This window comes from Carcharodon carcharias, chromosome 5 (assembly GCF_017639515.1).
Source record: "Carcharodon carcharias isolate sCarCar2 chromosome 5, sCarCar2.pri, whole genome shotgun sequence".
In the NCBI taxonomy this organism is placed as follows: Eukaryota; Metazoa; Chordata; class Chondrichthyes; order Lamniformes; family Lamnidae; genus Carcharodon; species Carcharodon carcharias.
In genome coordinates this window covers 191680700-191694759 of record NC_054471.1, presented here as the reverse complement: position 1 = coordinate 191694759, position 14060 = coordinate 191680700, and the positions used below count along the sequence as shown (strand labels likewise).

Sequence of the window (14060 nt, the reverse complement as noted above, 5' to 3'; positions counted from 1 at the left end):
CGAATGTGTTGTCTCTATCACTGCTTGTTTGTCCCTACAACCACTCCAACCCCCTCCACCTCTCTGTCTCTCTATCTCTCCGCCCCCCACACACACACCTTAAACCAGCTTATATTTCAGCTCTTTCCTGGACTCGAACTCAAGTTCTGTCGAAGGGTCATGAGGACTCGAAACGTCAACTCTTTTCTTCTCCGCCGATGCTGCCAGACCTGCTGAGTTTTTCCAGGTAATTCTGTTTTTGTTTTATATTATTATAATGTTTGTTACCATTTGGACATAGTAGCAACTTACTGATGCTGTTGACTGACCTGTTTTGGATTTAAGTAATGCCTTTGTTTTAAAAATTCTCATTCTTTTTTCAGTTCCCTCCATGGCATCGCAACCCCCTATGCCTGTAACCTCCTCCAGCCCACCAACCCTCAGAGATATCTGTGCTTCCCCCAATGACCCCTTGGCCATTCCAGATTTTAATCTCTCCACCATTGGCGGCTATGCATTCAGCTGCTGAGGTACTGAGCTCTAGAATTCCTTCCCTAGCCCTCTCCACCTCGCTATCGCCCTTTTCCCCATTAAGACGCTCCTTGACCAAGTTTCTGGACATCTTCCTTGACATATCTCATTATGTTGTTCAGTGTCAAATTTTGTCTGGTAATGATCTCGATAATCCTCACTGATATTAGCTCAAGATGGCTTTTGTGTATAATAAAGTTCAACATCTCTTTTGCAGCAAAGTCTTGGTCAAAAGAGCAAACTTAAACGCTGATAGGTGTAGCCTTGTTCAACAAAATTCAGAGTTCAAGTTATTACTTCACCAGTATTTGCATTCCAGGGTAAGTGATTTATAATGCACACATTTTCTTTTCTACCTTTTCCCTCTTCTTGAAGACAGTGAAATGACTCCTTTACTAAAGTTACAGTTCCACAGATAACACATGCCCTTCAATGTCTCTTCTAAGCCACCATTATTTATATGATCCTTCAGCAGGCTGTCTGACTATGGGGCATGAAACCAGTCTGTTGACCACACATGGACATATCCAACATTGCTTCCTATAAAACAATCAGAAACTTTGCTCCACTTTCACCCAGTTTGAATTGTGATTCTTTTGTAAACTGAAAATATCCCGATGTTAATGTAATCAGTAACAAGTAATAGTTTAGAGATGTATTATATTTCTGCTTTTAGGGCAATATTATGTATCAAATGGACAGGTAAATGTTTCAGTGCCCGTTTGGCAGTTCTCACCTCTGTTTCATTAATTTTCTCTTGTATCCTGGTTCCAATCTCAGTATGTCTGACGTGTTTGCTAAAGGTTTTATAATGTGTTTTTATCTTTTCAAACTCTTATTTTACGACACAAAGAAGAAATATTATAAAGGAAAAGGTCCCTTGGCTATATTCAAAGATATGCAAGTCCCAAGGTGGCTGAGAGTTTAAATTGTTTATATCTTAAACTGAAAAAGTCTGGGACAACAAAAGCTGTGTTTCAGTTTTAGACTCACACAATGATTCAAATGATATTATTGCAAAGACCCCTTTTGAGTTATTGTGGGAATTCATCAACACAGCACAGCTGTCCACCACCTGCCCTCCTCAAGCTCTTCAATCATGCTTTTGGTTTGCTGTTGATAATGTTAAGAGTTAAGAAAGCTGTAGTTTAGATGCAGATCAATAATAATGGGCAGAATTTTCAGTTTGAAGGGGGGGGGGCGGGGGGGGGGGCGAGCCCTGCACGTCCAAGGCGTAAAATGACACGTTGGGCGAGCGTCCCGACATCACTGTGCGCCCTCGCGATATTTCACTAGGCAGGCGCACAATGAAGTTTGACCCGTGCCCTCCATCACTTAATGGGCTAGTTAAAGCCTTTTTGGAGACAGTGAACTTTATCTGTCAGATGATTGGGCCTGAGATCTCCCCTAACTGTGTGGGTAGACACCCCATGCCAGTGGCTCTGAAGGTCACAGCTGCCCTCAATTTCTCTGCCTCTGGCTCCTTCCAGCGCTCAGTGGGTGATCTTTGTGGTGTCTCCCAATCAGCTGTCCACACTTGTGTCAAGCAGGTCACAGACGCTCTGTTCAGGTGTGCATCGACCTTCATCCACTTCTGTTAGGACCAGGCAAGCCAGGCACAGCGAGCCAGAGGCTTCGTGACCATTGCTGGCTTCCCCCGTGTCCAGGGTGCAATTGACTGCACCCATGTGGCCATCAAGGCGCCAGCGGGTGAGCCCGGTGCCTTTGTCAACAGGTAGAGCTTCCACTCTATCAACGTGCAGATATTGTGTGATCACAGGATGCTGATTCTACAAGTCTGTGCAAGGTACCCAGGCAGCTCCGATGATGCCTACATCCTCAGACACTCCCAGGTGCCGAGGCTCTTCAGTGCTCCAGCCCGGCTGGATGGATGGCTGCTGGGTGACAAGGGCTATCCCCTCAGAAGGTGGCTCATGATGCCTCTCTGCCATCCAAGAACAGAAGCTGAGCAGCGGTGCAATAGGAGCCACGGCACCACAAGGGCCGTGGTAGAGAGAACCATCGGTCTTCTCAAGATGCACTTCCAATGCCTGGATCGTTCAGGGGGCGCACTCCAGTACCCCTTGTGTGTCACAAATATAGTACGCCTGCTCCCAAACCCTCCCAACAGCCACTTTGAACACATGCTGAGTACATCATTTTAGGAACCACACGGTCTTTGCTCCCACAGCGAGGATGCACAGCTGAGGGCAGCAGATGATTCTTTGCCACGACACCTTGAGGCTCCCCTTCCACCATCTCATCACCGGTGAATAGGACGTGTCCTGGAGTTCTGAGTATGAGCTAGCTGCCTCTCCTGCAGATCGCCCCCAGACTAGTCATGTGTGACTAAGACCAACACTTGGTGCGGGGAAGAACTCATCTCCTCATGAACCACTCAGGCTGATCTAAGCATGGGCACTACCTGCTCGCCCACCCAGCGTAGGAAAAATGCTCTACATGATTCAATGCAGTTACGACACTGAGACTTGTTGGCGGGGGAGGGGGGGCCCTCAAATGCTAAGGCTACCTGCTGGGTTAAATGCCCAATGCCAACATGGTAATCAACCTGCCAGAGCGCAACAAATCGTTGAAGCGCTTGTGGCACTGGATCCAGGTGCACCGCACCACATCGCGGGAGCTCACCAGCTCCGCCACCTCCTCCCAGGCACGTTTGGTCATGTGGGGGGGGCCTCCTCCTCCCATCCTGGGGTACCAAGACCTCCCGTTGTGCTGCCACCTTCTGGAGGAGGGCAACAGGGCAGCCATCTGAAAAGCGAGGGGTGCATTGGCCCCCACCCCACCCCTGCTGCCCCACCCTGCAGCCTGGCCCTGCTCCTGTACCAGACCCTACAGCCTGGCCTGCTCCTGTACCAGACCCTGCAGCCTGGCCCTGCTCCTGTACCAGACCCTGCAGCCTGGCCCTGCTCCTGTACCAGACCCTGCAGCCTGGCCCTGCTCCTGTGACAGACCCTGCAGCCTGGCCCTGCTCCTGTACCAGACCCTACAGCCTGGCCTGCTCCTGTACCAAACCCTGCAGCCTGGCCCTGCTCCTGTACCAGACCCTGCAGCCTGGCCCTGCTCCTGTGACAGACCCTGCAGCCTGGCCTGTTCCTGGGGCAGACCCTGCAGCCTGGCCCTGCTCCTGTACCAGACCCTACAGCCTGGCCTGCTCCTGTACCAGACCCTGCAGCCTGGCCCTGCTCCTGTACTAGACCCTGCAGCCTGGCCCTGCTCCTGTACTAGACCCTGCAGCCTGGCCCTGCTCCTGTGACAGACCCTGCAGCCTGGCCCTGCTCCTGTGACAGACCCTGCAGCCTGGCCCTGTCCCTGTGATAGACCCTGCAGCCTGGCCTGCTCCTGTACCAGACCCTGCCGCCTGGCCCTGCTCCTGTACTAGACCCTGCAGCCTGGCCCTGTCCCTGTGACAGACCCTGCAGCCTGGCCCTGCTCCTGTGACAGACCCTGCAGCCTGGCCCTGCTCCTGTGACAGACCCTGCAGCCTGGCCTGCTCCTGTACTAGACCCTGCAGCCTGGCCCTGCTCCTGTGACAGACCCTGCAGCCTGGCCCTGTCCCTGGGACAGACCCTGCAGCTTGGCCCTGTCCCTGGGACAGACCCTGCAGCTTGGCCCTGTCCCTGTGACAGACCCTGCAGCCTGGCCCTGTCCCTGTGACAGACCCTGCAGCCTGGCCCTGTCCCTGGGACAGACCCTGCAGCCTGGCCCTGCTCCTGTGACAGACCCTGCAGCCTGGCCCTGTCCCTGTGGCAGAACCTGCAGCCTGGTCCTGCTCCTGTGACAGACCCTGCAGCCTGGCCCTGCTCCTGTGACAGACCCTGCAGCCTCGCCTGCTCCTGTGACAGACCCTGCAGCCTCGCCTGCTCCTGTGACAGACCCTGCAGCCTGGCCCTGCTCCTGTGACAGACCCTGCAGCCTGGCCCTGCTCCTGTGACAGACCCTGCAGCCTGGCCCTGTCCCTGTGACAGACCCTGCAGCCTCGCCTGCTCCTGTGACAGACCCTGCAGCCTGGTCCTGCTCCTGTGACAGACCCTGCAGCCTGGCCCTGCTCCTGTGACAGACCCTGCAGCCTGGTCCTGCTCCTGTGGCAGACCCTGCAGCCTGGCCCTGCTCCTGTGACAGACCCTGCAGCCTGGCCCTGCTCCTGTGACAGACCCTGCAGCCTGGCCCTGCTCCTGTGACAGACCCTGCAGCCTGGCCCTGCTCCTGTGGCAGACCCTGCAGCCTGGCCCTGCTCCTGTGGCAGACCCTGCAGCCTGGCCCTGCTCCTGTGACAGACCCTGCAGCCTGGCCCTGCTCCTGTGACAGACCCTGCAGCCTGGCCCTGCTCCTGTGACAGACCCTGCAGCCTGGCCCTGCTCCTGTGACAGACCCTGCAGCCTGGCCCTGCTCCTGTGACAGACCCTGCAGCGCCTGGCCCTGCTCCTGTGACAGACCCTGCAGCCTGGCCCTGTCCCTGTGACAGACCCTGCAGCTTGGCCTGCTCAGCCGACCCCCTGTGGTGCGGCCTTGAATTGGCCATTGTCACCAGCCTACAGGAGGCTGCCAGTCCTTCTTTTAAACAGACTGCCGGGTCACCATTGGACCCAGTGGCCAGTACATGTCCACCGCTACCCGCACACACCCGCTATCCACGGGAGTCGGCAACTATGCTGGGCGAGCCTTAATTAGCCAGCCCGTGTAAAATGGCGGCGTGGACCCAATCACGGGCACCAATCGGGTCCGCGTCCACCCACGCCCACACCCGTGCTTCCCCCCCCTCACCCACAATGGAAAATTCTGCCCAATGTGTTAGTCACTGAGAAGAGGTAAAGGAAATATTAGCAAAATTATCCTTTATCATCATTAACATTGGAATGGGAGTAGGCCATTCAGCCCTCAAGCCTGTTCCTTCATTCAGTTAGATCATGGTTGATCTGTCCCTCAGCTCTATTAATCTTTAATTCATTTTCTTTGATAACCTACTTAAACAACAATATTTAACAAAGAAAATTATGTAGAATTTACAGCACAAAAACAGGCCACTCAGCTGAACTAGTCCATGGACTAAAGTAATATTGGCAAGTTATGTCTAAAAACAATGGGCAGAATTTTTGGCCTGACCCACTTGAGTGGGAAATAGTGTCCCGACGTCATTGCATGATATTTCGGTCTGAGGGTGCGTGCGAGAGTCGACAGTGCGCCCGCCGACAACTAAGCGGCCTGTTAAGGCCATTAATGTAGTAATCAACTGTGATTCTTCTTGCCCGTCCAATGTTACAGTTAGAGGGTGGGCGAATCGGCCAGGCGGCCTTTGCCTTTTTGAGGAAACCTCATCCAAAGGTGGGATGGGGTTTCTGATATTTAAAAAAAAAAAAATGTTTGGACAGAATTTTCATCAGCCAGATGTTCAGGTGACTGATCCTAATGCGTGGGCGTTTCTGTTTTAGCGTTTCAAAATCCATAGCTTTTGAATTCTTTAGCTCCCTGAGGCAGCTCTCTGCCTTCAGGGAGCTTTCATTCCGTACTCCCCAGCGCCCACGCTGACTTCAGTGCTCGCCCTCCCCTCCCCCCCCCACCCCTGCCCGTTAATCGGCCAGCCAGCGTGAAATCGTGGTAATCATGGTTGGGGGCTGATCGCGGGCCGCGGCCTGTTTGTTTCACGGACGCTCTTGAGCCCGCCGACAGTGCCCGCATGCTGACCTCAAAATCCACAGCTTCTTTTTAAATTCATCCACATTACGTTGTGATTTGTTTATTTCCACTCAGCGCTTATAAATATTTGGAAAATGACCCATCATACTTCTTTCTCCACAATAAATGTTTCAGCATGCTTATTCCTTGACTGACTCATTCAGCTTAGAGTGTCTGAAATGGTGGATTAGAAACGACAGTTTGGCCCATCAGCTTTTTCCTACAGACCATCGAAAATCCTCTCTATTCTGGACTCAAGTTTATTTAGTCACCCAGTGGCATGTTCCATAAATGATAATCAATTAAAACTTTTAGAATATCTCTCCATCTCCCATATCCACAATTAATCCCTGGCTCAGTACTTCCTGCAGTTGAAATTTTCTCGGTTTAGGCAGTAGTTTAGTATCTTTGTCCAGATTTGTTTTAACTTCTGGTATGTCTCTGAAAGTTATCTCCCAAGCATTTGGGTTTAAATTATTTTGGGTGGACTATCTCACCCTGCAACTTTAGCGATATCCATTCCTTAAAAGGAAACAGTCGATGTGTCCCAGTAAGATTGGGTCAAGCCACAATATCATTAGCCGAAAAGGTAAGATCCCTCTGCGTTACGTTTGAGACACTTGAAGCATCCAATATGGTGGTCTATCTAAAATAGGAATCCTTTTGTCATGCATGAAATATGGTTTGTGACAGACAGTCTGTGGTGCTTATTAGCATTACTGGATGTTTTTCATGACGGCTCTGCATTGCATGGAATTTAATTTTGGTTGGCCTCATTTCACCATTTTGATTTTTTTTTAGTTATTTGTGCTTAAAGCTACTATGAGTGGACTAGGTTGTCCATTTAATAGTTAATGCTATTGCTCTTGTAAGGAAGGCATTTATCACCTCTTGGTTAGGGCGAGCTTTGCCCAACCCCAGAAACAACTGACTACAAATAGAACCTCGTGCTTTCACCCTGATCAACTGGCATTATTTTTGGCCAGAGGTATTCCGGATACCGCTGAGATTCCATTGGAAAGAAAGCCTATAGCAGTCCACTTCTCACATAAAAGAGTTCTGGGAAATGTGATAGAGTGGGTATGGGGCACAGAATTTCCTATAGAGCCATGAGCAGCAACAGCATCATGAATAGGTACAACACCAAGAGCTGAGCAACTGTTGAAGGGGCAATCAAAACCTGGGACCTTATTGTGGGTAAACAGTGAAATATTGGACAGAATCTTGACATGACAAATTTTGCATGACAGCTGGGGTGATTTCTGGGTCTGGAACCTATGCCATCCCACATATCCTCCATGGTCCCTCTTACCCTCATTGCCAACCTATGCCCCCCCATCCACGCCCATGGCCCCTCATACCCTCAATGCCAACCCATAGCCCCCACTCATCCCCTGTATAGCCCATATGCCAACTTAGTGCCAACATAGTGCCAAACGGAGTGCAGATTGCAAGCAGAGTGAGCTGATATGAGCTTAGTGAGTGGGGAGTTTTAATTATCAATATCTTTTGAAAAATCTGGTCTGCAGCTAGCATTTAACTGGTATTTACTTGAAGTAAATTGATAAACTAAAATAAATTAATAAACTAAAGTAAGTTTCTTCCAGCCTTAAGCAGGGATAAACAAGCTACTGGAGAGCAGCTGATTAGTTATTTGGCTAACTAGTCCAATTTAGTTGTAGTCCCTGCAGAGAAGAGAGGAGTTGCTCTTATTTTTCTACTCTTATTTTGGTGCAGCGGAAGGAGCTGGTTGATGAGTAATTTATAAGCCAATTAGGAATTTTAAAATGTACAACTCTTAGCTGAAGGTGGTACTAGCATTTAATAAGTACAGTAAATTGTAACATACATAGGAGTTATTCTAAGTTAATTAAGCAAGTGATTAAAATAAATTAACTAAATAACATAAATAACAATGGCAGAACAGGTGTTGTCTTGCAGCTGTGGTATGTGGGACCTCCTCGATGCCAACACAATCCAGGATAAACACATCTAAAGAAAGTGTAAGCAGCTAGAGGAATTCTAGATTAGAATTATTGATCTGGAAGCTAAACTGCAGACACTGCACAACGTCAGGGAGGAGGAGAAATACCTGGACACTTTGTACCAGAAAACGGTCACATCTCTTAGAATAGGGTCACCTGTTTTGGCCAATGGTGGGGGACAGGAGGGTGTGACTGTGAGTAAGACAGGTAAAGGGATCGAACAGACAGTAATGGAGGAACCTCAGACTTTGCAATTGTCAAACAGGTTTGAGGTGCTTGCAACCTGTGTGGACCAAAGTGAGGTTTGCAGGGTGGATAACTAGACAGGCCATGGTGCCATAGTACGGAAAAACAGTACAGGAAAGAGGGGGGGGCGGGAAGGAGGAGCAAAAAGGAATGTAGTGATAATAGGAGACAGTATTCTCATGGATGGGGGGTGGTGGGGATGGGGATGAGGATATAGATTTAGACACTGTTCTCTGCAGCCAGGAGCAAGAATCCAGAAGGCTGTGCTGTCTGCCTGGTGCCAGGGTTTGGGATATCTGCTCAGGGCTGGAGAAGAACTTGAGTGGGAGGGAGAAGATCCAGTCATCATGGTCCATGCAAGTACCAATGACATAGGTAGAACTAGGCAAGAGGTTCTGAATGTAGAGTATGAGGAGCTAAGCACTAAATTAAAAAGCAGAACCTCAAAGTTAATAATCTCTTATTAGCTGAGCCACGTGCAAATTGGTATAGGGTAAATATCATTAGCAAGATGAATGCGTAGTTCAAAGACTGCTGTGGGAGAAGTAAGTCCTGGTTTGTTGGGCATTGGCATCAGTACTGGGGAAAGTAGGGGCTGTACCGTTGGGACAGTATCTACACCTGAACCGTGCTGGGATCAGTGTTCTAGTAAGCCACATAACCAGGGAAGTAGAGTGGGTTTTAACCTAAATAGTGGGGAGAAGGGATCAAATTTGGGATTACAGACAAGGCAAGAGACAAAGGTGTTAATATGGGAATTGATAAACAGACCATGCCAGGAAGGGAAAGAGAGTACAAAACTAAGAGTACATCAGCAGGTAAGGCTAGAAATTACAGAAAAACAAAAGGACAAAACTAAGAGCTCTGTATCTGATTGCACATAGTATTCGTAACAAAACAGATGAACTGAGGGCACAAATAAAAATAAATAAGTACAATCTGAAAGACATCACAGAGACATGGCTGCAGGATGACATGGATTGAGACCTGAATATTGAAGGGTTCATGACACTTAGGAAGGACAGGAAGCTAGGAAAAGGTGGAGGGGTGGCTCTGTTAATTAATGATGGTATTAGCACAATAGGGAGGGGTGACCTAAGCTCAGGAAACCAGAATGGAGAAGTGGTTTGGGTAGGGATGAGAAATGATAAAGGCGAGAAGTCACTTGTGGGAGTGGCGTACAGACCCCTAACAGTAACCATATGGTAGGCCGAATATAAAGGAAGAAATAGTGGGAGCTTGTCAGAAAGGTACGGTGATAATCATGGGGGGCTTTTAACCTACATATAGACTGGAAAAATCAGGTGGACAAAGGTAGCCTGGATGAGGAGTTCAAAGATAGTTTCTTAGAACAGCACATTCTGCCACCAATCAGAGAGCTGGCTATAATAGACCAGGTATTGCACAGCGAGATAGGATTAATTAATAACCTCATCGTGAAGGTGCCCTAGGTTGCAGTGATCATACTATGAATTTTACATTCAATTTGAGGGAGAGAAAAGTGGGTCCAAGACTCGTATTTAGAATATAAAAAAAGCAAAGAATGACTGAACGATTAATAAGGAGATAAAAATTAGAGAAAGTTAGCTAGAAATATAAAAACAGATAGTAAGAGTTTCTATAAATATTTGAAGAAGAGAAGAGTTAATTAAGTGAGCATTAATCCTATAGAAAGTGAATCTGGGGAATTAATAATGGAAAGTAAGGAGATGGCAGATGGATTGAACAAGTATTTTTGCATCAGCCTTCACTATAGAGGATACAAGAAACATCTCAGAAAAAGCTGTAAATCAGGAAATGGAAGGGAGGGAGGAACTGAGGAACATTACAGTCAAGAGGGAAATGGTACTGAGCAAATTGTTGGAGCTGCGGGCTGACAAGTCCCTGGATCCTGATGGACTTCATCCTCGGGTCTTAAAAGAAGTGGTTAGTGAGAGAGTTAATACGTTGGTTTTAATTTTCCAAAATTCCCTAGATTCGGGGAAGGTTCCGTTAGTTTGGAAAGTGGCGAATGTGAGCCCCTTATTCAAAATGGGAGGGAGATAGGAAGCAGGAACCTGTAGGTCAGTTAGTTAACATCTGTCATAGAACAAAGAGAACAAAGAACAAAGAAAAGTACAGCACAGGAACAGGCCCTTCAGCCCTCCAAGCCTGCGCCGATCATATTGCCGGTCAACTAGAACATTTTACACTTCTGGGGTCCGTATCCCTCTATTCCCATCCTATTCATGTATTTGTCAAGCTGCCTTTTAAACACCACTATCGTACCTGTTTCCACCACCTCCTCTGGCAGCGAATTCCAGACACTCACTACCCTCTGCGTAAAAAACTTACTCTGCACATCTCCTCTATAGTTTTCTCCTCTCATCTTAAATCTATGTCCCCTAGGAATTGACTCTTCCACCCTGGGAAAAAGCTTCATACTATCTACTCTGTCCATGCCACTCATAATTTTGTAAACTTCTATCAAGTCACCCCTCAATCTCCTTCGCTCTAGTGAGAACAATCCGAGTTTCTCCAACCTCTCCTCATAGCTAATAACCTCCAGACCAGGTAGCATCCTGGTAAACCTCCTCTGCACCCTCTCCAATGCCTTCATATCCTTCTGGTAATGTGGTGACCAGAATTGCACACAATATTCCAAGTGTGGCCTAGCCAAGGTTCTATACAGCTGCAGCATGACTTCCCAGCTTTTATAATCAATACCCCTGCCAATGAAGGCAAGCATGCCATATGCCTTCCTGATTACCTTATTCATTACCTTTATGCATTGCCACTTTCAGTGACTTGTGGACCTGTAAACCCAGATCCCTCTGCCCGTCAATGCACTTAAGGGTTCTGCCATAGGGAAAATGTTCGAAGCTATTATTAAAGATGTTATGACAGGGAACTTTAAATGACTTGGATGACAGAACCAAGGGTATGGTTGCTAAATTTTCTGATGACTCAAGGATAGGTAGGAAAGTAAGTTGCGATGAGGACATGAGGCTACAAAGCGGTATGGAGAGATTAAGTGAGTGGACAAAGATCTGGCAAATGGAGTATTATGTGGGAAAATGTGAGATTGTTCATTTTGGCAGGAAGAATAAAAAAGAAGCATCTAATCTGAATGGTGAGAGATTTCAGAGCTCTGAGATACAAAGGGATCTGGGTGTCTTGGTGCATGAATCGCAAAAGGTTAGTATGCGAGTACAACAAGTAATTAGGAAAGCTGATAGAATGTTATCATTTATTGCAAGGGGAATTGAATACAAAAGTAGGGAAGTTATGCTTCAGTTATACAGGGCATTGATGAGACCACATCTGGAGTACTGTGTACAGTATTGGTCTCCTTATTTAAGGAAAGATGTAAATGCATTGGAAGCAGTCCAGAGAGAGTTTACTAGACTAATATCTGGAATAAGCAGATTATTTTATGAGGAAAGTTTGGACTTATATCCACTGGAGTTTAGAAGCGTAAGAGGCAACTTGATTGAAACATGTAAGATCCTGAGGGGATTTGATCAGGTGGATGTGGAAAGGATATTTCCTCTTGTGGGAGAATCTAGCACCAGGCATCACTGTTTAAAGATAAAAGGTCATCCATTTAAGATAGAGATGAAAAGACATTTTTTCTGCCAACGGGTCATGAATTTTTGGAATTCTCTCCCTCAAAAGATGGGAGAGGCAGAATCTTTGAATATTTTAAGGCAGAAATAGATATATTCTTGATAAGCAAGGGAGTGAAAGGTTATTAGGGGTAGGTGGAAATCTGGATTTGAGGTTACAATAAAATCAGCTATGATCTTATTGAATGATGGATCAGGCTAGAGGGGCTGAGTGGCCTACCCCTGCTCCTACTTCGTATGTTCCTGCTAACCCATGCCCCCCGCACCCATCCACCACCCTTTGCCTTTACACTCTCCATGACAACTCACCCAGTATTCACCATGGGCAGATCTCAGAAGCCATGGTGAGATAAAATAAAAAAGTTCTAAGTATCTATTGCAGACTTAACTATATAAAAAACACATTCTCATTGGTAATATTTAAACCCCTTCATGTACTTAATCCTTTATTAAAATAAACATATATTTCAAGTACTTAATCCATTATGAAAGCACACATTTGGATTTTTGGCCCCACATCAAAGATAGCGTATCTCTTTATAGCCATTTGGAGCTGTCAATTAAACTTTGAACTTGCAGGCTATGCACTATGATGAAAGGTTATGGAAGCAATCAAGCAACATTAATTCTATAATAGTAACCTCAGGCTTATGTCAACAAACATTGAAAGAGCAAGCACTGTTTTTTTTCAACTGCAGGCTGGATGTTTTCTTTCAAAAATTTGTAGGGCCTGGGGATTTAAATAACTTGACAGCTTGACAGTTCCACAGAGCTTATCCACTTTATATGCACATTCATATTTACTCTTGACAATCCTAAAGGGGCACCTGACTTCTCCCAAAGGGGTACCTTACCTTTCCAAAAGGGTACCTTACCTTTCCAAAAGAGTACTTTACCTAGCCAAATAACTCCAGCAGCTTTAGAACTTTTCCTCAAATGCCTAAATCCCACAAAATGTGTTTTGGACATCCCAGTGACGAAAATTGCTTCTATTTGACAGCAGCTGCACTTTTACACATGCAGCTGCCTCCGTGAACTACAGATGTGCAAAGTACAACCTGCCCCCACTCACCATCCCAGCCCCCCAACGCTCGGCAAAAATAGAGGGTGCTGGGTTCGGGCAAGGAACTTCCAGAATAGGGGCTCCGGTGCCAGTTTGGCTAAGGCACAAAGTCTTCCCATCTTTATGAAAATTCAGGTCTAAGTGTTAATAGGTGTTTTATATGTATTTTATTATATGTTTTATTATTATATTGAGGAATACCATATTTAGTTGCATTAGTTATCTGTTACTGTCAATAGTGGATTTTCAGACAATGCTATAATTGAAATCCCTTGCTCGTTATGAAAAAATTGCCAAGTGTAACTCTGAACACGCGGGGAAGGGGATTTAAATGTTAATCTGAAAATGTTGTCCTTTCTCTTAGGTAAACAATGAACTTGAGATTCCACCAACACAATTGATGCAGTTTAATATTGAACAAACATAAGACACCAACTTGAAGAATTTCCGGCTTTCATGATTAAACCTTGTGAAAAGGAATTAATGATATTTAGTTTGTTGTGGACTTTGAGAGCGTATTGTGGAATGCTTTTGATTGCACTCCAAATTAAATAGCTTTTCCTACATGAGGACAAGGTACAGCTCTTTTGTGTGTATTCTAATACTTGAGATCTAATCTTTAATTACATTGGTAATCATAAAATAAATAAATATTGCTTTGAAAACATTATGCAGTGCAGGTATGATTCTTTCATATTGTTGATAGTTTATTTTATTACTGCTCAGTCCATTCCTGAGCAACACTTTTTCTGTGTGGCAATATGATTAGACAAGTCAGTGCTTTTGGCACTGTGATGGAATTCATAAAATATACTAAATTTAATGTTTATAAAATGTGTAATGGTTAATTGATACCTGGTAGTGATTACAAGGCAACAATCTTATCGTGGGACAGGAACCCATGACATGAAAATGCCCCACCTACCTAAGCCCTGGAAATCAAGCCTGCAATGCCAG

General features: G+C 46.4%; 1 protein-coding gene across 1 annotated transcript in view; it reads left to right on the top strand.

Moving 5' to 3' along the window:
* drc1 (dynein regulatory complex subunit 1 homolog (Chlamydomonas)) overlaps window positions 1-13770 on the top strand; it is a 107461-nt gene extending 93691 nt beyond the window's left edge. Inside the window, exons 16-17 of the mRNA XM_041188408.1 lie at window positions 728-830; window positions 13468-13770. Coding sequence (XP_041044342.1) covers window positions 728-830; window positions 13468-13530 — 166 coding nt within the window. The 3' untranslated portion in view covers window positions 13531-13770. The remainder of the gene's footprint in view (window positions 1-727; window positions 831-13467) is intronic.
* The last annotated feature ends 290 nt before the right edge of the window (window positions 13771-14060 follow it).